A 26855-nucleotide genomic window follows, 5' to 3' on the forward strand; every position below is an offset into this window, starting at 1 on the left:
GATTAGCTAATGTGTTAGATGTGTGTTGGCTCAGTTGTAACATGTCTGGACTTTTTGTTTGGAAATTATACTGTATTTGTACAAGTCCAAATGAAGAATTAACAGAATGCACTGCTCTCATTTTTTTTTTCAAATGTGATTCAAGCCAATTGCATAAATATGGTACCTTTTTGACACCATCTGCAAATTGTTGCCTAAACAGCCTCATAGGTCTCTATAAGAGGGTAACTGCTCATTATTAACATAATGGAGATATCGTTTCCAGTTCAAATGTTAGAAGTATGAAGGCCCATGGTTCAGTCTTGGCTGTTAATGCATAATGTGGGTTGCTACACATGCCATAAACCAAAGCACAATGCAAATTACTGTGACAGAAGTTGTTTAAATTGTGCTTACAGGTACATCCACGTATTTGGAAGCAGCCTTCACCTGTAAAAGGAACAAAAGGAGAGTTAACACCATCAGTACCTTTTCAGGTCTTTGTTTTTTTCTTTAAACTCTGTAAGACCATCTCCAGCAAAACTTGGGACAACATAATGCTGAGTAGGTTGAAAAGGGTGATGAAACTCACTTTCCTGTCTAAAAGGGTGGTATTTTTGTTGTTGTTTTTTTTTGGAGAGGTAAATTGACTGCTGCTAAAGCTCTAATAGCAACAGATGATAGTGTGGGAGTTGTGCATCTACTTCAGCGAGCGGGGGAAGATGGGGTTCGTAAGAAGACATAGTTATTTTCTTTGGAGGCCTCCCTCTCCACCTGATGCCACGTGTCTCCCAAGCCACGTCTCTCCTGTTGGGAGCTGTATCCCAGGAGCAATGGCAGCTCCTCCGGGAGCAGGGGCATGATGGCATGGTGAGTCTGGCAGGGGCCTGCACCAAGCTAGACACAAGAAAGCACCTGAAGGACCCTAATTTTGCTCCCTTCCCATTGTCCTGCCCATGGTGTTCTTCCCCAGTTGTGAATGCTGCAGCCTGGGACATTATCAAGACCAGGCTGGATGGGGCTTTGAGTAACCTGGATAGTGGAAGGTGTCCTTGCCTGTGGCAGGAGGGTTGGAATGTGATGATTTTTAAGGTCCCTTCCAACCCAAACCATTCTGTGATACTCTGTTAGGCTGAGGGTTTTTTGAGAAGTTTTGCACATGAATGCCTGTGGCTGGGCTGGTTGGAAAGTTGTGTTCACATTTCACACCCCAGCCCTGTTGCCCTTATATGCAGCCTCTCGGGCACTCACTTGTGTCTCCCTCACATCAGTCAATTCAAAACAAAAGTTATTATTTTCCCCCTTTCTGCTGGCCCTGATGCTGGCAAGAGCTTGCAGACCATGTTGGGGCAGTGTGCTCATGCCATGCCATGCAGAAGTGCCCTGAAGCTTTTCTGCTTCCCAGACTGAACAGCTAAATCATTTTTCCCTGATTTTCCTCCCTTTTTAGAAGATGCTATTGGAGGGAGGGTATCAGAGATGGACACTGCACTCCGTGGTGTCCTCACAAGCTGGTGGGATCTGCAAGACCCCAAATTGACTTTGTCTGTGGTTTCCCATGCAGCAGGGTGCACATTGCCTGGCGTGGGAGGTGGGTTGGCCCCTGACGTCAGGGCCAACTCTTCCAACTGAGCAGTGCCCAGCTGGCCACAGAGACCTTTTTCCCACTGTAGCATAAGGCACAGTGTCTAGAAAGAGTATGGCTGGGATTTTCCACAACGCTTCTGCTTTTAATTAGGGTAAGCGTTGCCGGCCATCTTTGTTTGGGTGTAAAAGCTCACCTGCTTTTAAATATTTCTAAAGCTACCATTAAAACAGCCTAAATATAACACGAACACAGTTGCATCTTGGGATGAATAAATTATGTGTCCCGAATGAGAGAATGAATGTATGTGTGAGACAGAATGTGAGAGTGGGTGGAAGCACTCATATGGTGTGTGGGGGGGGCGCATAATTAAGCACAATGAGGCGATACAAAAGACCAGACTGGTGGTAATTGCCGAGGTGAACACGGCGCGAGTATTGGCAGCGCCCGGGCTGCCGAGCCGGGGGCAAGAACAGAGGGAAGGGCAGGAGGAGGGCATCGAGCGCCTGCTGCTGCGACGTGACCCCAGGTCTGGCTGCTGGAGGGGCTGCAGGGGAACGGAGCACGTCCCAGCACATGAGTTTATGAAGTAGGCAGCAAAATCAGCACCAGAGCAAACACTTGTCTTGTCTCCAGGTATTCCTGTTTCCAGTCAGCTGTCTGGATACCTTGCCCTGTCTCTGCATTTATCCTCACAATTTTCTTGCGAAGTGGTGAAGTGCTATCCCTTGCTCCTGCGGAATGGGAGCAGAGGAGCCTCAGCCTCCATGCATGAAGGCAGCTGGAGCCCATCCAGTAGATGCAGCTCCAGGAAAGCAGGCAGTCATGGCACACCCACTCAGGCAGGGTGCCCACGCAAGCACCAAACCATCACTTTTTCTGAGCAGCAAAGCCCAACAACCAGGAGGAAAGCCTGGAAAATGATGCAGCTTAACAGCCTGCAAAACTCAAGCTGGGGTCCTTGCTCAGGGCTAGACCAGTACCTTCAAATATCACACAGAGCATGATGCCAGGCAGAGGCAAACTTGCCAGCTGAGTGTGGATTTAGCACTCTTGGGTCCAACTTAGTGCCACTTTCAAACTACCTTCTCCAAAGTCAAGAGGCAACAAGAATAACTCAGCTTCCTGTGATCTCCTCCCTCCACCCACAAAAAAACTGAGCTGCTTCTCCTGCCCACTCTCCTTTAATCAGAATAATTACTTGTTTTTCTTTAAACTCAGATTTGGCTACATTTAGTGAAATTTCCAAACTGCCGGATGTTGTGTGATTTTTGCTAGGCTGCCGTTTTTCACAAAGTATGTGACTTTGCCATGAAACGTCTCAGTTTACCATACAAATTTTGCGCAGAACAAAAATAAGACCATTTACTTCTGTCTCCCTTGGGTAACATGGAATCTTTGGTTATAATTACCACAGGTGTAATGCTCTGCCTACAGAGGCAACCCAGAACACAGGGAATTTTAGCAGCTGGCATTCCTGCGAGTCAGTGGATCTGTACATGCAGACACCCAGCCAGGGCCTGGGCTGCTGCCACCAAGATGCACTGAAATGTAGCAACAAACAGAAAAAAAAAAAGTCTGGCCAAATTTAGAAGGGTGTTTTCCTCTCAAAGTTCTCTGCAAGGAGAAGTGGCTAGTGAGAATTTATTAGGACAACAGATGCATTATATTTATCTTGAATTTCGAGGCAAGAATTGGAAATGAGGATATCCTACTAGGTGATAAAACTGTCTGTCACAAGACCCCCGAGTACATGTCACTTGCAGAGCGCCTGGAAAACACGCGATGAAAGAAGTTGGTGGAAGGGGGTGGGAGACTAATGCTTTCTGGAGCTCAGTGGCTTGGACCATCACACTTCGTTGTATTTGTTCAGACAGGGAAAACGTGGGAGGTGGTGCAAGCATGCTGTAACAAGAGAGAGATTCTGTATTTCTCACTGCAAAGACTAAACACAACGAGTCACATTACTACTGCAGGGAGAGGAGACTTGCTAAGCCCCGTGCCAAAGGGGTCAGGGCTGCTCCTCCACCTCCTCTCCCAGTGGCTCCCAGCGGCTCCCAGCAAACATGGGGACCAAAGCGAGAGACAGACGTCCCTTCGTCAGGAAGGAGCAATCCTGCTCCTCTGCTGTGTGCCCAGCCCACTTGCTGTGAGTGAGGGACCAACACTTTCCTGGAGACATGCACACACCATGCACAGCAGCTCTTTGGATACACATCCTTTCCTGACTGGAAACTCAGGAAATTGAGGCTTTGGGACCATGTTCGAAGGCTGTGGGGCTGTTGGAGTGGGAGAGACTGTTTTGCTGCTGCTGGGGCAGTTAACTATCAGTAAAACGTCCAAGGAGCAGCAGAGAGGATGCCTGAACCCCATGCACCCACGTGCTGGTTCTGAGAGGTGCCCAGAGCCCAGGTGCAGCCAGGGCTTTGCTCAGCAACCAAAGGGAGCAGCACTCAGCAGTGTAAACAGTAGGATGTGGTGGGAGCAGCGCAGCATCAACCGAAGAACAGCTTGGATTCACAGAGAAGGAAGGGCTGCACATTACACTGTCTACACGGGCTGATGCTGGTACTTCCGATGCCTGAAAAGCTGCCGCCTCCACATCCTCTGCTGCTGGCACACAAGCATTTCCTTACCCTCCATAGCACTGGAATGAGGGAAGGTATCCAGGTATCCAACCCAAGCCATACCCTGCATCCCCTCAAGCAGGGATGAGCACAGCCCTGGGGCTGTAACCACACAGGGTTTATCCTGGGAGAAGAAGCGCACTGCAGGGCAGTGAAAGGAATACCCTCCCTTTCTCTCTTCTCTGAAGAACAAAGTGCCTCCAGCACACCTGAAAAGGCAGAATGCTTTGTGGTTCAGATAAGCTGCCAGACTGTGCACACAAAGCTGCCAAGAGCAGTTTATTGCCTCTGCTGTTAAGCCTTCCTAAATCCATCTCCATTTCCAAATGGATCCTACAAACTGCCTCAAACTCAGCAAAAGGGCCCAAGAGTAGCAAACAGCAGACATCTGCAAGTAACTAAGACAACTCCAAAATGAGATTTTGGAAAGCCTTCCCAGTTTGCAGAGAAGTGCCTTCTGCCTCTTGCCCAGTCTCTGTGAACAAGTGAGTGCAGGAGAGGCTGCACGTGAAGGCAACAGGGCTGGGGTGTGAAACATGAACACAACTTTCCAAACTGCCCAGCCACAGGCATTCATGTGCACAGCTGTCTGTGAGCTGAGAGGAGTGAAGTCCTGCTTGCATAGAGACATTCTTGTAAACTTTCTGGCACATGCATTTTCAGAAGACCTTTGGAAATCAGCTGCCATGTGTTCATCCTAAGAAGCTGTCACAACACTTTTCTGGAATACAGCTCAAATTGTATCATTGCTGGATATTGAGGCCAGTTTTGCACAGATATTGGCCTGGTCCTATACCTTGCTAGGAAATACCTGGTGAGCTGTGGATTGGTTCCTCAGTGCTAGGGAGAAATATGGCATGAGAGGCACCTTGTGCTTCGTGACCTCATGGCATTTGCCCTACCTTGTTCTCTTTTAGAAACACATAGGCATGCCCTAGGTCTCCCTTATTTTGCTGTTTACTATGTAAGATGGTCACCGTTATGGCCAGAAGACTGAGAGGAACACACCTGTCATGTGAAGTGACAATGAAGCAAATTGCATGTACAGTGCAATGGTTTTTTTCATCTTCATATGTATCCTCTACAGAATAAACTTCACCAAGCTGAACAATGGATGGAGATGGCTTTACTCTGTGCATCTGGGGTGTTTATGTGCTGTATATCTTCATACAGGTTATTTGTCTATTCATGTGGGGGTTAAAGTGATCAAACATCACAGAATGGAATAAATATTAGGTAGCTGATCTAGTCCTGGGAGGGCAGGAGGTTACAACTCAGGAAAAAAAAAAGAAAAAGAAAAAGAAAGAAAACGATGGTCTGTACTTACAGTAAATGACAGGAATGAAGAAAACAAAGTTCCTTCATCGTATCTAGACAGTTTGGCCAAAACTCCTTCCAAAATGGTGACAAACTGTGAAGACAAAAAATACTGCAATTATTTTTAATAGTTGGAAAAAGGTGTAAAAATCTGCATCACCCTCAAAGAAGCCAGTGGACCTCTCAGCATTGCCAAAGGAATGGACCACCTGTCCCTGAGCACAGTGGGCAGGGAGTGGGGAGAATGCAGTGCTTCCTTTGGCTGCCGTGGTGCACCTCTTGCTGACTGGGAATCACCCCTCAGTGTCCTGGGTGGTGCAGGGGACAGAAGGTGGGTGCAGTGTGTGGGGAATCCAGCAGAGCCTCTCTGGATGGGGAAGGCTCTGGTTCCTGCTCCCAGTATGCAATGGCAAGCACGCAGCTAGCTGGGTATTCTTGCAGAAGAATTGAACTGGCATATGTTGGCAGATCATGTTTAAAGGTCTCCACTGTATAATAGGGATGACTTGTTCTCAGAAAGTTTGAAACTAGAGGAAAACACACCCCACCATCTTTTTCCTTACATTCCAATTCCCCTCCGTGTTAGCACAACACACCAGACCTACACAACCACCCAAGGGGAATGCTGGCAGCTGAGCTACAGGAGCTGACTCTGATAAAAAACAATTTCCAAACAATTAAACCTGACATTTTCAAATGTATTTCCCACTACTGTCACCTCTAAATTAATTTCTTGGAAGAGCATATGGTGATCTTGCACAAGATGAGCTATTTTGTCCACACAACCTCATGTGTAGGAGTGGTGACCACCTCTGCATGCCACCCCAATGGCTCTGCAGCAGCATTTAGCAGTGCCACCCCCTGACTGCAGCTAACCCCAGTGCCGTGAGGTGATGCTGACCATCCCCTTTAACATAACACCCCTTCCTTAAAGCCACTTCTGGCCCAGTATGGCAATCCTGCTAGCAGAGTATTACATCTCACGCAGTTTCTAATCAACAAAGAGTCACCATGAAAGGACTGGGAGATGTATGATCTTGCCTGTGAGAAACAAGAAGCCAATTCAACATCCTAATGTGTCACATTTTAATGGAAACGCACATATTAAAGATGCAATGTTAACAGTGAATCACTTCACCTGAAGCCGAGGGTTACCTTTGCCACTAGGAGTGTTATCATTTCTTTGACGGTTTCCTCAATTAGTTCATCTATTTTTGAATGGTACTGGTGCTAAAGAAAAATAAAAGGAGAGGGGGAGGAAAGTATTAGCATTGATCACAGCCAACAGCTCTACACTTGTCAGTCTCTTCCCTTGGTAAGCCACAATATATAGTATTAAACCAAAGAATTATGCAGCTTATTACCCTCGGCCCCACTGCAGTAGCCAGTGACTACTTACACTTGTAGCAGAGACCCTGAATTCAGGAAAATCCTGCATCAGTTTTGAAGCAGGGCAAACCCTGCCCTCTTCTGTGTGCCCGCAGCTCTGGAAGCCATGTGTGGATGTCAGAGGGGAGGCTCTACCATCCCTGTGAGAACCAGCACCTAGTGCTCCTAGAGACTCCGAAGTCCCTTTGCTCCACTTCCATGGGCACTATCCTGCCCATCTTGCACATGGATTGCAGCGGACAATGGGATACACCTGCTGCTGGAGGGGAATAGTCAGCCCTTTCCCAGGGCACCACAAACCACCCAGCCCTCAGCATGGGAATGGGGAGGATGCGCTGTTTCAGGGGAGCTTGCAGTGGGCTCAACCACGGGGAATGGTGCTGCACCCTTCCCACCTACTGCAGCAAAGCAGCTGAACCTGTGTTACCCTAGGTTCAGCAGGCACATGGCTCAAGTTAAGCACTCGTTCAAACACTTTGCTGTTTTATACTGTGAGATAGATTTAAAAACCACCCAACAAACCATGACAAGCCTTTTTGTCCCATGCAAAAGCCAGCAGGCAGTGCAGCCCTGAGCCCTGGACAACGGCAGATCCCATGGCAGTAGCTCAGCACTGGCTGACCAAGGCCTGTGCCTGGAGCACCAGCGTTTCTGAGTCTTCAACCCAATTTCTGCACACGCCAAACCTTGCTCAGCTTGGGAGCTCTGACGCAATCAGCTGCAATATGGCTAGAATAGGTACTAAAATACAGTCTTCTACTAATTTAGAAAAGACCTGTTTCCAATACAAGATTTAATTAGTGAAAACATACAGTATATTCTTATTTTCAATGGACTGAGAAAATCCTGATTATGACTGCTTTCCAACACAAAACATTTGATTTTTCAGTCAAACATTTCAAGCATTGGTGCTAGTCACTATATTCATTACCACTTGGCATTAATATTGTTTTAAAATGTTAACATCAAATCACATTGAAAGAGACAAATCTGCTTTAAATACTAATCAGACTTTGGGAAGGAAGACTGTGAGGGCTTTACAAATGCTAGCTGCTGGTCTCAGTGTCTGATCAGTACTCTGAACTGCTCTACAGTTTGTGGATTTTTTTCTACGGAAGTAACATTAATATAGGAATTTGGGAAAAAGAAAATAAAAGTAGGACAGACTTACCCACTCTTTTGCAAACTTTTCAGATGATTGGGGACAGAAATAAAGAGGAAAGTGCAAAAGACAGGAAAAAGAACATATGAAGATAAACAATAAATAAACCAAAATCTTTTAAAAAAAGAGACGTATGAGAACAGCAGCATCATGCACAGAAACAATAAGCAATGGAAAATGAAATGGGGTCAAAACCTCCGTTCACTGAAATACCAGAGATCGCTACCTGTAGGATTTGCAGGCAGTAAAACAGTGCAAAGGGACCGGATTGTAGCTGACACCTGACTCTCTTATGGTTTTATTTGGCTCTGAAGAGGAAGGGAACTGGCTGTCGACAGGCAGGGTTCAGCCTCAGGGCAGCCGCACAGCCTTCACTGGGGTGGCAGGGCCAGGGCAGGGGACATGGCACAGCACATCCCAGCCCAAGGCGTGGCTGGGGGCACTCAAAGCCTCACCTGGACACGAGGACAAACTGGCACCGCCATGCCACAGGCTGCGATCTGCTGGGCCCACGCGGGGGAAAAACATACACAAATAAGCGGGTGATACTTGCACTGGCAGCTTTCATTCCCATGTCCTGCTTTGCAGGTCAAGACATACACAAGTCCCTTATGGGATCATAGTTACGATTAATCTTTAATGCAGAGCTAGGCCTTATCAGCTCCCAGGATTGACCTGGCCTTTCCCAGCACAGCTGGAATGCAGCTGTGGGGTGTCAGGGACCTGTAACAGCTTGGTACAGGTAGAAGCTGCTGATGTGCTTGGCAGACACAGCCAGGACTTCCTAAGGGAAATGGAGAAGGGGTGTCTCTCCCATGATGTTTTCCTTCTGCAACTGCATTTTCTGTGTGTGTAAAACTTTGCAAACAAGCATTCAGCTAACTGCTTTCATCAAGTAAGTCATGAGTTTGAACTCAAACATGACTAGCTGTGTGCAAAGCAATCCACTGTGAAATGCACTGACTAATGCATGTTCAATTACAAGCTTGTTTCAAAAGCAAGTAAGAGCCCCAATGGAATAAAACCACAGCTCTGAGAGCAGGAGAGGAGCCTGTGCATGCACCAAGGTGGTGTAGCAGTACCCTGAGTGCTCATTCCCATCGCAGCCGCAATCCCCAGGGCAGAGCGAGCCCTGGTGCCCTGGCAGTTACCATGCAGGACAGGGCCTGCCCCAGGCAGCCACAGCCATGTGCACCCTGTGCCACCAGTGCCACAGCCCCAGGTCCACCTCAGGAAGGGGAGCCTCGGCCAGGACAGGGTCAGAGATGGTGGCGGTTTGGAAAGCGAGTGCCTGGTGCTGCTAGAGATGCCTGGCTCACAAAACCAGCAATTCCAACAGCTCCTTCCACATTCCTCATGAAAACACTCAAGGTTAAAGATCGCAGAGCTGGTTTGCTTTACGCAGCGTAGCCCCCACTCTCGATCAAGTTCATCACAGCTTTCTATTAGCTCAATTATTACAATCCATAATCAGTGCACTACAATGATTCAACTTGACTTTATGTGATGAGTATCTTGCCTTGTCATGTAACAGATTGTGTGTACGTTGTATTTCTCTAAGGACCATCTGACCTTAGATATTAAATAGAAACATACTAGACCAACTGAGAAACATTTAATACATACATTTATCCCCTTAGATGTATTAAAAATTCAGAGGAAAAATAAATATTTAAGATGGTAAAGTATGTTTACCAAATGTTTTAACAGCTGCCTTTAGAGACAAGGAAATGGAATGAAATGATGGGTGTTTGTTTCACAGGGTAATGCTCGCAAAATGCATTCAAATATCTGCTAAAGTGAGTGTGGCTGAAGGTAGTGTGAAAGGGAAGGCCTTTGGGGTGGGAGGGAATCCACACAGCAAAGTCAAGGAAGGTGTCGAGAGAGTCTCTGCCCACATACAGACTGAACTGTCAGAGAAATCAGTGGTTTGTTTCTAACAAAAATGTCTTCTCTGGTTAGGTCTAAGCCAAAGACCCTGCCTGAACACTGTGGTGAGCAGCGTGAGCCCTTTTTGCTGCCATTGAACTGTCTGCACAGGGACATGGGCTGGAGGAGCCATATGCTGGCTGTGGCACTGATGGATGGTCCCATCAGAGAGTTTCTACCCCTCCCTGCCTGTTCATTCCTCCCCTTGCTGACGTGTGCAGCTGCTACACACCAGAGATGGGGTCACAGGGGGACTCAGTGAGGCACAGACCACAGACAACTCCCCATACTACTGAGAAAGACACAGGCTGGAAACCCAGGTTCCCATGCCTCTGCTGCCTATCTGACTGTCTCATCATTTCCAACGGGATTGGAAGAGGTGGGGTGGCATTTTGTCCTCCCCTCCTAGGTTGTAATGACAGATCTATATGTGAGCTTTTGCACCCCTCAGCCTGACCATCTTGGCACACAGGTTTGGACAGCTTCAAGAAGAGGAGATGGAGATAGCCAAAAACACGGAGAGGCACGAGTGAATGGAGGGGGAGGTAGTAACACTCATTAAAAGAAAGAAAAAGGGAGGGTGTATAAAATACAGCAGCCCTAAATGGTAAATTATGCACCAATAATTTACGTCAGCTTTACAGGTCTATTAGTTTAGCTATCTGTTAAAAACCTCATGTCCCAGCAACTGTTGCTTGCCACAGGAGTTCAGCTGTCCCTGAGCTGCTGCACCAAACACCTCCTGTAAGTGGCACAGGCAGATTTGCAGCTGATTGCAGCTGCAGCCCAGCAGCAACTGCGTGGTTGCCTGCTCCCCTGTCTCCTGCAGTCTGAGTCAGGCCGAACTTGCAGTTCTGATGCTCAGAATTTGGAGGAAACTGTGGCAAGCAGAGAGTATCACAAGTCAGCATGGAAAGATGCAGTGAGTGCCTGGTCACATGATACTTGGGCACAGCTGATGTTATCGGTCTTGTGCCATCTGAATACTTAACCTGACAGTTTAATGAATGCAATGAGCCTCCTCTGTCATGATATCAGAGTCTCCGTGATCTCCAAAATCTCCCTGTCCCCAGCGACTGTGCCTGTAAAAGGGTTTGATCCTGGTTTGCAGTGGGGAGCATTGCAAACATGGACCTTCCCAGCTGATGGGGCACTGCCAGGGTAGATGCTGCAGCAGCTGCAGGCTGAGGGATTGGGGGAGACAAATGGGTATGAGTATGGAACAGAAAATGGTAGAGAAGTTCATGTCCAGGCTTGGACAACAAAAGCCCACTCAAGATCTGCTTCAGCTGACCTGGAGGACAAGGGAAGACCTATGATGGGCAGTCTGAAAACTCTTACAAGGTGAGTGTCGCAAATAAAATGTCATAACTGAAATATGTAGAAGAAAAATAAAAAGAACAGCTGAATCTGATCCAAACACCACTGACATTAGGGCAGAGAGCCCTGCTGCATCCAGTGGCCTTTGGAGCAAGTTCTTTCAGAGGAACCAATTGAGGTGAACAACTGAAAAAACACAGGAACAACTAGCAGTGATTCACTGCAAAATCTGACCATGAAAAGCTGTAGTGAAAAGGCATATCTAGGAAATGCTGACAAGCAGCGGAATAGGTGAGCCGAACAGCATTTGTGAATTTATTCTAGACTGGTATATGAATATTCAATTTGACTTGAAGTCACTGGAGCAAAATGAGCATTCTGATGCATTTAATTCATTCCAGTTTGCCATGTCTTTCTAATTCATAGATCAATTCACAGAAACTTGAACCTGCAACTATGGCTTCAGAAGAAAATAAAAATCAGCAATTAATTAAAACAGATTTGTTGTTTGGGAACTTGAGTCATTATGAACCTGGAAATCCAGAATGATCAAGTGTGCTGATTACAGCCAGTACTTGAGAAAGGCAAAGCAGCCAGAATTTCAATCTACTTTTGGAAGTTATTTATTTTTGTAGTTTTGTTGGGGTTTTTTTTCCTTTACATGCATCACAGCACCAACTTGGCAGTTCTGCTTTCCTTATGTTTGTCTACAGAAAATAGCCATACACAGAAAGCGTGTTGCCGACACCTGGCTCCAAGGTGCAGTTAATGACTCAATTTATATGGTCGTCATGCAACAACCAAGCTCGAGAGATACCATATGCATACCACAGTCCTTGCAAAAAGCCACTCATAAGTGACAGGGATTCCAATTGTTTCTATTCATTAGATTTGAGAGCAACCCCCTGTACACTCATCTGCACACTCTCTATGGAAGGCTAAACCCACAAACGATACAACGTTTCGGAAACGAGCACAACAGGAGACAGGAAATTTCATGGCATTGCCTTTAAAAGCTGTGAAAGGAAGAACCTGCATTTTACCTCTTGGCCCATTTCCATACTGCAAAGCTTTGTAGACTGAGCTTTGGCATCCACCATGACATTAAACATGGTGCATATTGATTGAGGGACTCGGAAATCTGTTGATCGGCTGGTTTTCTGCAGTTTTACTTCAAATGCAATCCTTGTTCTGTGAAGGAAAGTAGAAAAAGATGTTTCGGTTGTTTTTAAACATACTGAAGCCAATAATAATAATGTGAAACAATACTGAGAGGAGTTTGAGAAGCCAGAAAGCTGAATGCTGTTGGGAGTGCCATAACGCAATTGTTACAAATGTGTTTTTTCTAAAAATTATTTTCCATTTTAAAAAGAAACCCCCTTTCCAGAATAGACACTATTTATGAAGTGTTCAACAGTTTCAGGTAAACTGTGACTCCCTTATGCTTGATAAACAGTGTGATGATGTGACAAACAGCAGTGTCAATACATATCTTTAATTTGATTGCATTAGCTGATTGATAACCACAGCCTGGCATACTAAAGGAAGCTCCTATTGCTCCCTGATATCAACCACAAATAACAGAAACACCTTCCTTTCTTGACTGAAAAGACACTGCCAGATCATTGCATTTATGGTGGTATGATAGTATTTGCTGGCTGGACGTTCTTAATTGACTTGTAAGTTCACAGAAGTGGTTTCCCTGCACCACACAAATTCACCAGAATACGTCTGCAAAGCATGCACAGGCAGAGTCATGTGCATATGAACACACTCGCATCACACACCTCCCTGCTCTCCTGAGGTTTCACTGAGATCAAATTTGACATCCCTGGCAGTAACAAACCATGATACATGAAAAGCTTCATCAGACTAAAACCTACAAAATATGATACTGTGTCCTATTTTAAATACCAAGGCATTTGTGAGTCTAACACAGGAATGCTTTCCAGTGAGGTGAGCACTGGCCTTGGCTTTCTTCAGAGCCCCTCTTCATATTCCAGAGGTACTTCACTAATCTAACCTAACACAGAAGAATTATCACATCAGACAGAATCTGCCAATAAATTAACATAGGAGCTTCAATTTAGAAATAACAAATAATATCAGCTGCAGCTCAGGAGTAATTCTGTACTTGAACAATCCCCCAAGGGTTATGCAAATGAAAACTCATTTACGAACATAAAGCTCCCATTCTTGGGATCAGATCTGAGCTGGTATACAAGTCCTTCTGCCTGGATTTATTAGTTAACAGGCCTTCTTTGCATGGGCTGCTTTCCTGACAGCCCCAAAATACAACCCAGTGTGGAAGGCAGGGTGGCTCCTCCATGGATTCAACAGTTCAGAGACAGACGTGAAGAAAAATGTTGTGTCAAACTGAAATCGCTAAAGAAACCTTAGCCAGGCCCTGTTTGCAGGTGATATAAATAGGGAAGGCAGCATATTGGTTTACATCAGCAGTGGCATTTGAACTGATTTAATTACCAGTGCCAGATTTAGCCTGGACTCGGGGACTAGAATCTTGATAATTACTGAAAGGACCCAAGAAGACTGGGATTTTCCATCTCCTCATGGAAAGGAGCATGTTCCTACTTACTTATGCTCACAACCATTATATATAGTTGTACCAATACAAGCTGGGCCAGGTTTTTACAGAGGGGCAACACATTTGTAGAAAGGTTCAGGCAAATCAGGGAAAAAAACCTGGCTTCCAGGCACACAAGCCCTTCTTTAGATGTACCTGGAAATTTCCTTATTTTTCCCAGTTATCTCAGCTGAGCTAACTTGGTCTGATTTTTACAGATCATTGCAGCTATAACTGTGCTGCAGGGACAGCAAAGGAGCCTTAGCTCCAAGTGAAAAGAAAAAAGACCAGAAAATAAGTTTTGCAGGTGGTGCTGGGGCAGAGCAGCGAGCAGAGCTTCAGCACTGGTTTTTCTCCTAAAGGACAGCCTGACAACTGGAGGACAAATGAAGCTCAGTATTTGTGCCAGACACAGGACCAAAGATGAGCTGCTGCAATAAATTGCTCAATGTCAAAGACATTAAGTGCAATGCATCTCATTGCACTTAAAATGCACTGGGGTTTATTCCAGAATGGTGAGAGAATAAACCTTGAGCTGTCTGCCTTCCTGCCTGCATTTCAGGGACTGAACGTGCCTTCCCCTGTGCTGACACTGCACATCCAGCCGGTGAGGATCATACTGAAAATAAATGCTACACTCACACTTGCACAGTGGCCAGAAAACTGCAGTACAGAACAGCCACACCACACGCTGCAGTTAATATTAGCATGTATCAGCTGTATTTGGCATCCCTTTTTTCTTTGGTTCATCTCATTTTCTATGAATTTTTGCACAATGAAATGCAAAGTTCATTTTTTCTTCTTGCCTCATTACCTCCAATGCAAATGGACATAAACTCCTGTGGAAAAGTTGGAAATTTAACTTCAATATTTTGCTTTCGAAATGACAGCTGCCAATATGTCTATAATTTGCTTAAAGATATCTCTGTTTTGGAAGATCTGCAGGTAACTATACTATAATGTGGCTGATGATACAACAGCTTTTCCCAATCAACGGCAGACGTGAAACCTGTGTGCCAAGCAACACACTATCCCACTTTTAAAATCATTTTTTCTCGTCTTTTTTTCATGTATCTGTGTCTTTTAGGTGGGCATTGGGATCTTTCTTATGGCTATGCCTTCAGCATTCAGCATCATCACACCAACCTGCATTTACAAATATCTGACCTCAACGTGCAGCACTGAAAATAAGTAATTACCTACAAAGCCCAAAAGAATGGGTGATTTACTGCCTTATTGTGAATAAGCACTCTCCAGAGTGTCAACAGAGAAGTGCCTGCTTGGGAGAGTCCACATTTCACAGCAATGGGGTGAATTCCAGTTCTAGGGTGGATTAGGCTTTGCATCCTGTGAGCTCCTGTGAGAAACAGGAGCTTGCTCATGGGCACCTACCTTTTCACACAGGACTCGATCATGTCACTCGCCATAAGCTTCAAGCGCTGCTCTAAGTGTTTCCCAAACTCCTCCTCAGGCCAGTGCAAATCCCGAATGAAGGTCTGTAGGGCATCAAGTTTCCAGAACATATCTTCTGAGGTGCCTGATCCATTGCTGGCAGGGCAAAATGAGAACAAAAGTCAAAAGTGGCATCACGGTCTTTGCAACCTGATGTGGAGACCGTTCCTGCAACAAGTGTAAGGCAGACAGCAGTTTCATACACAGGACAACGCTGGCCATCTCCACCATCAGGATTTTGAGTTTTACCATACAGTTGCCTAATCTACCTTGCTGTCATCACCCACAAAACTTTCCAGACCAGATGAGTAAGACAACATCATGAGTTACACATATTAACGGGAAGAACGTGTGTATGGTAAAAATCAGCCTTAGTTAATAACCACATTAACATATGTGATTATTAAGAATTAAGGCCAGGAACTGTGGGAGAAAATCCTTGATCAATAATAACTGCCATACTAGGCTGTATGCAGTTATTAAGATTTAGGGTTTCATGCAATTCTCCCCCCTCCAAATTATATCTTGAGTTTGCTTTGTCCCCCCAGTACAGCCCTATTTCCAGGTAAGGGACAGTGCTAACAAGTGGTGAGCGAGGACACGCTTTATCTCTTGAACAGCTGAAAAAAAATTGGGGTAAGTCAATTGAGCTAAGGGTACATCTCATATCCAGGAGTTTCGGCAGGATTTACCACTGCACCTTTCTCTTTGCAAATGCAATTATAGGACAACAAATTTACATTTTTAAAAATTTATTTTGCAACTTTGATCTGCCACAGAATTCTCAATTTCTTTCACAAGCATATATTCTGGTACCCACACCCCTGCCCAGATGGAAGTCTTTGGTCCTGCAGTGTGTAGCTACACCAGCTCTTTTCACAGTATAATTATATCTCAAACCTCCACTTACAGAATAAAAATACAGGACTGGATTGCACTCTGTGCAGAGAAATTTATGCATCCATAACCCCTTTCTCTCCCTCTCCTCTTCTCCCTCACTTTTTTTTTTATCAGAACAATTACCAAGGGAGCTTCAAGAGTTTCAACCCCCTCCTCGCATACCACTAATGCTAACACAGTAATTTATAAGATATTTAACACACCATGCATTACCACTTGTGCTGACATCATCTATAGAAACAGATGAGGGAGGGTGTTTCTATTGTGACAGATGCCAGCTGCATTGAGTTAATGCTAGAGGAGCTTGGAACTAATGCAAAGAGGGCTACTCCCAGGTGAGAGCTGTAGTCCCAACATGCCAGAGGGGTCCTGTGGGATACTGGGCTAGCAGAATCAACGAGATAAAGAATGAATCATCTTAGTTGTAGGAGAAACATATCTGACACTAAGCAACAGGTAACATGTCCTTGATGGAGGGGTAGGGTGCATAAAAGGAAACCAGGGAGATGAAAAGATAAAGAATCAGGCATTTGCTTTAGCCAGGGGACCAGTTTGGACAACAGTCTCAAATGTTCATCTACCACCAGTTTTTAGTTCAAACCTGTGCTTGGGTGTAAGCAAGCTTTAACAGTCTAAACCCAGTTTTGGAACTGTATGAATTTACATTTTAAGTGATTAAATGGGTACAAATATAATAATTGCTATTTACTACAGCAATATTATGACATCCATTTGGTTTCAAAATTTTTAAAGAATTATTCTCAGTCTTTTTCTCACTTTTGATTAGGACTCCATTCAAGTAAACAATATAGTATATTCATTTCCAAAATGCACTGTTCGTATTTTGCTTGGGAGCACCACAATTACTCTAATCACGCAGGCGGCTTGCAATATACCATTGATGCTCAAGCATTTTCAGAGGAATTATCCAATTTTCTGTCATTACATGATTCTTATCTTTTCAAGGGCAATACCACAAAGCATGCACAGAGAAAGATTAAAACTTTTGGGTACTCTTTACAGACAACTGCCTAAGCTAGCCTTTAATATAACTATCTTAGCATGAATATGAGTTGTATGGCTTTGAAACATAAACAACCAAGCCAATATTTTAGAAGGTTTTAAAATCTGTTTTAAAAGATCTCACATCAGTGTTTTCTTTACTTTCATTCATTACCAGTGCTCTGCAATCCTGCCTGTGCCAGGCTAATGGCAGAGGCGTTCTGGTGGACTCCAGGTGTAGATGTAACCGAGGGTGTTTCAGTAACAGTGAACGGGGGATTCTTGGGGGAGTTCTTCAGTTTTATCTATTGAGATGATAGGGGAAAAGCACCATAGTGCTGACTGAGACCACCCTGTGCCAACCCTAAATAACTCTCTAGGATTTTAGAAGGAGAATGGACAAGTAACAGTTCCCATGATAGGACATCTTGAGAAATGAGCTACCTCAAATGATGAGATTTGGGTTGAGCCCACTGCGTACCACCCTCCACACTGCTCAGTGGGAAACCTCCTGTAAGAGAACTTGCCTAATCTGTGCTGGGGATTTGTGGCATGTTCCCCCTGAGTTTCACACACACACCCTGGGACACTCTGACAGGAACCTGGGAGCACAGAGTGAAAGGCTCCTACAGAGTGACTGCTTTGACACTATTTTCCAAGCCATAATCTAAAACGCACATTGAAAATGTCTTTCTTTAGTTGGTTATGGCATTATTTGGGCAGTAATGAAGGCTATGGAGCTTTAACTGCTCTCTGGGACATCCTCCAACACAAATAAAACCTGTTACAGGGTGCTCCTCTTTCTTAGACTGCTTCATCAAAATCAAGACAAAAATTACCTGGGAAATGCAGAGCTTGTATTAAATAAAATTCATTTTTAGATCTACATCTGGTCCACAGAAATTGGTTGACTGGCATTGAAATTGGTTCATCTTCTCTTTTGAACAAAACTGTTTGCTTGAGACACATAATGTCACATTATAAGTTCTGTGGTTTGTATGTTATTCAGACCATGCCCCAGTGTTGACAGCTATTTTGTAAAGCAAGATACTTCCTCAAACTCTCAGTGGGAGTTGAGACAAATTTTCAAGGTTTATACAAAAAAACCCTCAAAATACACATGCCAGAAATTCACTGGTGTCTCATTCAGAAAGCATCTAATTAACTGTATCACTCTTTAAAGTTTTATGTAATGCACAGAAACAAACAATACATATCCATGCCAAGATCACTTTAAATTTAAATGAGATCTAATTTGAACTGAATACACACTCAGAATCATAAATAGCAGCCATCCATGACGGTGCAGAAAAGCTAGGCATTTGTGGGATGCCTAGTGGGATGTTAACTGGTAGATTTGGTACTTTAGGGAGATTCACATTTGGTAGATTCACATTGGGCAGATTACTTGTTAAACTCCTGTGGAAGAAACAGACAGAAAGAAAAAATACCATAACAGTGACAATGCCGATGTAGCAGAAGCACATGACACTCAGAAACAAATCTGCAAAGTTCACAGCATGAGGACAGTTAAAAAACCAAAGCAAAACATATCAGAAAGAAGCATGAGTATGGAAGCTTAAACGTACTGTGTTTGCAGTCTGCTATAAAATTCAAATTGCTTAAAAAACCAAAAAAGCAAACCAGAATGAAAAGAAGAATCACAAAGTAGCAAATTAACAGAAACTCAAACACCTGTGAAAATAACTGCACCTTCAAGTCCTGATACCATTTCAAAGTGCAGAGAGCAGCTTTTCTTCCAAAAAAATCTCTCTTTTAAGGAAGAGTCTCAGTTCTTACACACAGGCTTGAATGAAAGAGCTAAACTCAGAGATCTGCTAAGGAACTGGAATTTGAAATAATAAACAGAGTCTGGAATTCCAGCCATAAGAGTTTTTCTCACCACCAAGTTCAATGGAGTTGCAATTTTGCTGCAAAACCTCTCTATCTTAGACCCTCTACAAATAAAGATGGGCTAATCTGGAGCGATGAAACAGTGAACTACAAGGTTCTTCCTCTGTGAAGACTGTGCCCTGATCGTCCCTTGCATTCCTGAGTGCAGAGAAAAGGATTGTCCAGCCCTACTATTTGTGCCCTGTGAATGATCTGCACTTTGTAAATAAATAAGGACTAGTATGTGACTGTTTCATAGCTGGAAGTGGGCTATGAGGTGATTAAGATATTCAAAGGTTAATATGAAGTATGTGTACTTGGGCATCATTACTTCAATCAGTATTTTCAAATGTGCAACTGTTATGCCACTAGAGATTTTTAAAAAGTGGGCAGCTGTAATGATTTAATGCAACATCTCTCCTGGAACAAGATGCATATAACAGCACTGCAAGCCCAAAGTTTGGAATCCACCCCAACATATTTCAGTGTGCTAGCTCTCTAGATGTTACAGTTGGTCTAATTCTGTTTTAATGAGTATCTCATCACAATTACATTCTACATGCAAAATAAAAACATCAGGAGATCTGGGAATCAGCAAAAGATAGATCTCAATCTCAACCCAACTCACATGTTACCTGGCCCTCAGAGGAGAGGCCAGTTTCAGAGAAATGCCTCATTTCTGCCCTCTCCCAGGAACACTGTCTGACTCACTGGTATACAACCCACAGGTGGTTTCACAGTCCCATGTGAGGAACAAAACCAGATACTTTGACACCATTTTCACCAGACTGTTACTTGGACTCAGTGAAAATGGAATCAGAAATTCAGCTTCACCCTGAACTGCTGAAGCTACTGAAAGCTTTTCTATTGATGCACCTGAGCACTGCTTCAGCATCCAAACTTGCCTGCTCTCAGTGACTGCACCAGGATATGCCACCTTCGGAGGTCTCTCCATTTCCCTGGATTAAATTAGTTACTTTATGGACACCATTATCTGGATTTCTGTGAAACTATCAAGTTATACACGATGTCTTTCAAGGCATATTAAAATGTTAGTAATTTCCCTGAGACATATTTTGCACTTCATTTATACATATTTCAGTTATATATCAACCCCCAAATTAATGGAATTGAGCTGCCTGTACTGAATAGATGTTTCCTAACACAACAGACCATGTGAACCACATCTCTGCAACAGCTCAGCTTGTTATTGGTGGTGAATCTGAGGAAACAGACTTCATTCTTTGTGAATAAAATCCCTTGTTGGGGAGGAATATCACAAATCAAAGTATTTTTCTAGTGAAAAAAACACAACTATGTTCTTATTTCTAATTATTTCTATGATTCTTAGTAGATTTAGCTTCCTGCTATCTGTGTGTTCTCTTTTTCAGGCAAACAGGAGAATTTACTACCATCACAAAGCTGTCCATTGTTTCCATTCATACCGTATCTGCTGTTAAGATGATAGGACTATTGAATGAGACATAGACTCCATAGTGATTGAGAGAGTGTTAAATCTTCAGAAATGGCAGTGCATGTGGTTAGATACTGATATGGAATAAATAAAGAAATAGCAAGAGGTGGACAACATATAAATGTATAAGGAAAAGCAACTTAAATAACTTAGCCAGATGGTAAATACATAAATCAGAGGACCTTTGGTTTTAATATTAAAATTCAAGAAGTGACAGTGTTATATTAATAAAAACACTGTATTAATAAAATATGACTTCTAGAGTAAACAGTATACTATATTCACACGGAAACATATTTCTTTTATACAACACATTATTTTGCTGATGCAAGAGTATGTTGCAAGAATACGTTAGTACTCTTAGAACAAAACGAAACAGCAAAATAATGGAGTATATTATATTAACATACAGTAACTAATGTAAAAAATACTCTCCTGAATTGACATGCATAGTTTTTTCAGGTTCAAATGATCTAATTATCTGACTAACAGTTGCAGTGAGACCTCTAAAAAATTATTAATATTACCAACAAATGTTCCATAAAGCCTGCAATTGTTCAGACCATAAAGCTACAGGTCCAAGATGAGAAACTGTTTCTAGAAGCCAGCCATGCCTATTTAATATAGACGGCTAAATATAACCTCAGCCATCAGGCAGGGAATGTGGGCATTTGCATCAACAAGAAGAGGGCTGTCTGATTTAAGACGACTCAGCTCCAGGACTGGATCCTGATACCTTTGATAAGAGACACAGGCTCTGGAGCTGCACTGCTTGTTTTCCTGGCATCTTCTGCTTCAGCCCCGTTTGTTTGTGTGAGCTGTGGAAATGGCTTTCACCTGGACTGTCTGCTGGGAAATTCTCAGTGCAAACAGACTGGCAATATAGCCCTGCACAACCTCCCAATGCTCACACTGTACAGCAGCACCGATCACATGGAACGCGTCCAGTTGCACCGCGGCTGCTCCTGTAGAGCTGCCCTAGCAATGAAAGGAGGGCAGAAAAATCACAGTATTTTTACTGAGCTGTCTCCTGGGTTCAGAACAGAGTTGAACGAGACCCCTGGCCACACCTAAATGCTCAGTTCTTACGGGATGCCTGAAATGATTTAGTGATGGAAGACGGAAACGCCTGTCTCTTCCATCACTATAAACACTTGCAACCTCACTGTGGAGGCTCAGCAAATGCTCAAGAGCAAATCTTTTCACAAAAGCCTTGATGTGAAGCAAAGAGCTTGATTGTGAAGTAGGCAGTCAAATCTGTGCTCCTCCTGTGACTGACACCCAGAATAGTAACAAAAATACTCACTTTCACTACAACGGTGCTTCTTTTAAGGGGAAACAATTTTCACTATCATTTTGTAGTTGTACAACCTTATAAAATGATTAGTATAATCATATTGTTCAAGTTCTGACATTTATATTAATGATACAATTATAAATATTTTGCAAAGAGTTAGTGAGCAATTAATAGATGCTAAAGCCAGGACTACAGAGCGGTAGAGAGAGCCCTGGGTCAATGAGTAATGTCCTAGTCAAGCCATTGAAATGGGTTGTCATTGCACCAGCTTTAGCATTTGCTCAAAAAGATTTTTCTTTCAACACAGACACACACACAGAGACACACATACATACATGTCAGCTGGCTGCAAGATAAATCAGCGCTCTCCGAGAAGCTAGCATGAAAAAAACCCATTGCAAACCCTACTTTTCCAAGACCTCTCAAATCACCAGAGAACAGACCTACTCTGTATCCTGCATACTTGGATGACTGTGCGAAGGACAAGTGTTCCACATTTCTCTGCGTGGATTCATACGAGCGCACCAGCTGCTCTAGCTATAGGGCACGGACCCCCTGCAAATTCAGCAGCTCTGCAGAGGCAGATTACAGAGCCCTCATAAGCACATAACATCAATGCTTTTTCCCCCCATTTTTTTCAGTACTTAACAGTATCTCTCTCACTGCGATTTCTGTACCTAGCTCCTCAGAGCATAAGGTGCAGAGTATTCAGCAATGAAAATAGAAGAAATACATGCTTGCAAACTGCCATCTGGTCAGGTTATGGAGGGCTACATATTTCAGCCTTGACTGCAAGCACAAGTACAGAGAAACCCTTTCAAAAGATTCTGTGTTGTGGAATAATTTCTTGGTTAACAGGAGATAATGAGATTTCCTTCTCACAATGCACTGTAGAGATCCAGGACAACAAGCGTGGTGGAACGGTCAGTTATGATGATCTGTCTTTGCTGGCCAACTTGAAGGTCTTTCTCCAAAGAAGAGGAAAGCTGTGGAAGAACATTCTGCAGTGATCCTGATTTCCAAAAAAGCTCAGCAGGAGAGGTGGCAATGGAAGGTCACAATTTGGTTGGGAATTGGCTGGTCCAAACTATTTGAGAATCCATGGCCAAAAATTCAACTGTGCTGCGGTATGGACATGTGGGGTGAGAAGACAGTAGATAAAGGAGGGCAAATCAAACAAAGTAAGTCTCTAACCTGAATTTCTCTGCAAGTTCCCTGTCGATCAGACAAAGAGGAGCAGGTGGTCTGCCCAGGAGGCAAAGATGAAGACGCCTTAACATTTAGTTCTGAACAGCACATCAAAAATGTCATAAGATCCTAGGAATGACACTCCTCTTTTCCTTTGCACTGTATGTGCCACCCTCTGGCACTCACTGGTGCCTCCCTTCACCAGGTCGCATGGTGTTGAACCAGCGTTTGCAACTCACACTTTTGTGTGTGAGACACAAGAACAAAATATCAACTAGTGAAAAAAACCCCATGGTGCATCTTTTCACCAGATGGACAGAAGCTTCTTGTGGAAAGCACCCACTTTCCTGCTGGAAGAAATCTTTTAAATACTGAAGTCTGTAAGAGCAAGAGTCCATCCTGGGCTTTTGCTTGGAGATGCAATGCTCAAAGCATGCTGTAACTGGAACTCCAGAAGGGAATAACCATCACAAGAGAACTAAGAAAAGATCTTTTACAGCTATCAGAGATAACTTGGAAATGATAGATGCTGGCATGCTCAGGGACAAAGCATTTTGACAGGCAAGTAGCACATCCAAGTACTTATGGACATCTATAGTTAACCCCCTAAAGTCATTTAAAAGCAAAAAGCTTCTGAAAAAAGAAAAAAAAAGCAGAATTATTTGTTTATTGAGTGCTTGACCCAGGTGAACAGGTACACAGAGTTAACTGCTTCTGTTTCATAACAGACAAGGAAATACAAACATATTCTTTACTAAAGCAGAGCTCTGAAACTGAAGTTAATGCTAACTTCGAAGTGCAATTCCACTTGAAGGAGTGGCTGTAAAAATGGCATTCTCCTACTCGAAAGATCTATTTCTTGTATGTTTTCTGGGTCACATCTGCTTATTTGAAACAAGATTTTTTAGGATTTTTAATCCTGTTAGCCTGCAGACCAAAGACAGCAAATGGAAAGTGAGAGAGGCTCCTGAATGCCAGCCACTTAACCCCACTCAAAACAGAGGGGATGATCAGGTGTCAAGAAAAAGCCTGAGATTTGGCAGGCAGAATCCTTACGGATGCTGAGGATGCACAAAAAAGAAAGGAAAAAACCTGGGTACTCAGACTCCAGGTTGCATATGGGAGGCTGGCTGCTGAACAAAATCTCTTTTCCTTGTAAACGGAACATATTTGGTGTGAAAAGCCCTGAAAGACCACACGTTCTTTTATCAGAAACCTCTGAGAGTGCAGTGCCATTTCACTTTGCCTAGAGAATGACAAAAAATAGCCAGGAAAAGAGTCTTTCCAGAGGTCACCTGGTCCCACTTCCTAGTCTGAGGCACTGCCAGACTCATGTTGCTTGCAAAGGGTCCATCTCTCTCTTTTAATATCTTTATTAGAGGAAAAGTCAGTTATTTCCCTTTGTAGGATCTGACTTGGCTTTATAGAGCAAGTATGACAGGGTTCAGCAATACTTCAAAACCTGTGAAATAACAACAGTAATCCAAAGCACATGTCACATTTTTATCATTCACCAGCTCCTGAGTTCAATTTGGGTTTTTCTCAGGCTCCCAGTTTCTTGCTGGCGAACTCCTAGCTTTCCAAATGTAAGAAATTATTATGCTTGAATCATCTTGCCCATGTTTCACTTTGGTTTCTGCATGTCTAATCCTAAAGGCAGGGGAGCTGGGACTGGCAGAGCTGCTCTGGACATGGGGACCTGTGCAGCCACCAGCCATGGGGCTGATGCTAGAGGCACACATTGCACTATCCCCCCACAGGGTGGGTGGAAAAAATGAGTATTGGGAAGAATAAATACAGCAATGACTCACAGGGGTTATAGGGCTGAAACTGAACACAGTGAAGCGAGATATTTTTGTTCTGAAAAGGAGCTATGTGAGTTCAAAAGCAGCACTGGAAAAGGCCTTTTAGAATGGGTTCCAAAAAGCCATGGCAGTTAAGAAGGTTTTCCCATTTTCATGCTTCCCTGTTCAGAGGCACACAGTTCAAACTGAGGCAGCAATGCATTTCAAAAACCCAATACCATTTCCCTCATTAACCTGAAAATCCTGAAGAGATGGGGCCTCCTATTTTTATCATTAAACTAGAAAGTTTAAAGCACTTTCTGCATGTCCAGTCTAACGTTTGCTAATTCACCTCTATATGAATCTCCATCCATTTGCACCCAAATTCCGATTGTATCAAAGGAGGTTTCCTTACTTTACTGGCTCCCATGACTCCCGCTCAAAGCCCCTGTGAATTGACTGTGCAATTGAGGACTCCATCAGATCGACATATCTAACAACAAGTGGAGCAAACAGGTCTTGGAGGTGTTTGTGGAATTTTCCATTGCACAAATTATCTAGAATAGATAAATAAAAGTATAGTAAGACACTACTGTTACTACAACCTCTGTAACAAACCACAGTGTGGCACTTCATCACACAATGAATTTGTCAGTCAACAGGAAAACTTCAAGAACATAACAGGAGCTGGCATCAGGCACCAATGTTCATGACACAGAGAGCAGGAATGATCTTACTCCAAACAAATAAACAAACAATGAACCTTCTTTTCCATTAAAGTCAAACTTACAAATACATTATCACTTCCTGTGAATAAAAACTGGTGTAAAAAATACAGCATGGCAAACATTATGGCTTTAGCAGGTGGGAGAATAATTTCTTCTTTGGTTGCTCACTACCATGATGCTGGAACTTGCTTTCTGAGGATGAGTCCCTGGCTTTTTTCATGTAGTCTTAGAAAGTTAACTGGGGTCCTGGTCTAGGACCTAGTTAAGGCAATGCCAATTTAGCCACCAGCTCCCCAGGGAAGGGTTGGATTACCCAGAAAAGTGCCAAATCCTCACAAGGGTTTTGAAAGCATGGGCCCAAGTGCTTCAGAGAATAGTCTCATTTCACAAAGCACTGTTCTTCTGAACTACTCCTGCTTCCATTTACTTTACTATTTTACTCCCTTCAATAAAATCATACAGCAGGGACCGGTTTACTCCATGCTAAATAAATGCAGTACACACATATAAAACAATACACACATTTAAAGACAACGAGATAGAATACCCGATTTCCTGCTTATCAAGTAGCCATTACCAAGAGACTTGAGAAGATGAAGCAAAATACAAGTTCAACTTCCCACCTTTGACTGAGGTGATTTAAGGGGTGTGCTTTTTTTCTAGTGGCAATGGAATAAAATCAAGCTGATGCTAAAAGAGTGTGTAAATGTGTAAATCTCTACCCATCTCAGTTCTCTGTGAAGTAGGGAGAGGCTGAAAGCATTATCAGTAACCTGAGCTGCCCACTGAAGAGAAAATGATCAAAATACAAAATACATACAGTCACTACGGAGGGAATCGTTTATGAGTTGAAAGAGCGGGAAGCTGTCCCAGGTGTCTGGGGGTTGCACCTCTAATGCTGCATCCATATCCACTGCAAACAGGGACAGGAAGGTCTCCGCATGTTCAACCATTAGGTCTGACCACCAGGCAAAGGCCTTCAGAGTTGGTAGAAAAAGATAATAAAGAAGTGTATTAGTTCTAATAAAGCACAGGGAAAGATGTTAGGCCACATATCTAAAAAAAAAAAAAAAGGGTGCATCCCATGGAAACTACCTTTATTGTAAAGAGAACAGTGCTTTGGAGCACTAGCCTGCATGGGCAGTGCTAATCACAGAATTAGGCACTGCCGCTCTAACACAAAGGTTTCTTGTAGTGGATCTCTTCAGACCTCCACTGTAAAGGCATGCAGCTGTAATGTGGCAG

The 26855-nt window shown here is 43.6% G+C and overlaps 1 protein-coding gene across 31 annotated transcripts in view; it reads right to left on the reverse strand.

Moving 5' to 3' along the window:
- Window positions 1-26855, reverse strand: part of CADPS (calcium dependent secretion activator) — a 210863-nt gene that overhangs the window by 24970 nt on the left and 159038 nt on the right. For 14 of the 31 annotated variants that reach the window (XM_039558664.1, XM_039558654.1, XM_039558645.1 and 11 more), the window contains 9 exons: window positions 26431-26587; window positions 25298-25439; window positions 18519-18665; window positions 15285-15440; window positions 12352-12499; window positions 8069-8083; window positions 6664-6738; window positions 5519-5602; window positions 397-429 (listed from right to left, as the gene is read on the reverse strand). In XM_039558664.1, coding sequence (XP_039414598.1) covers window positions 397-429; window positions 5519-5602; window positions 6664-6738; window positions 8069-8083; window positions 12352-12499; window positions 15285-15440; window positions 18519-18665; window positions 25298-25439; window positions 26431-26587 — 957 coding nt within the window. The remainder of the gene's footprint in view (window positions 1-396; window positions 430-5518; window positions 5603-6663; window positions 6739-8068; window positions 8084-12351; window positions 12500-15284; window positions 15441-18518; window positions 18666-25297; window positions 25440-26430; window positions 26588-26855) is intronic. The other 17 variants (XM_039558646.1, XM_039558672.1, XM_039558665.1 and 14 more) reach the window with 3 other exon arrangements.

Source organism: Corvus cornix, chromosome 12, assembly GCF_000738735.6.
Source record: "Corvus cornix cornix isolate S_Up_H32 chromosome 12, ASM73873v5, whole genome shotgun sequence".
Taxonomy (NCBI): Eukaryota; Metazoa; Chordata; class Aves; order Passeriformes; family Corvidae; genus Corvus; species Corvus cornix.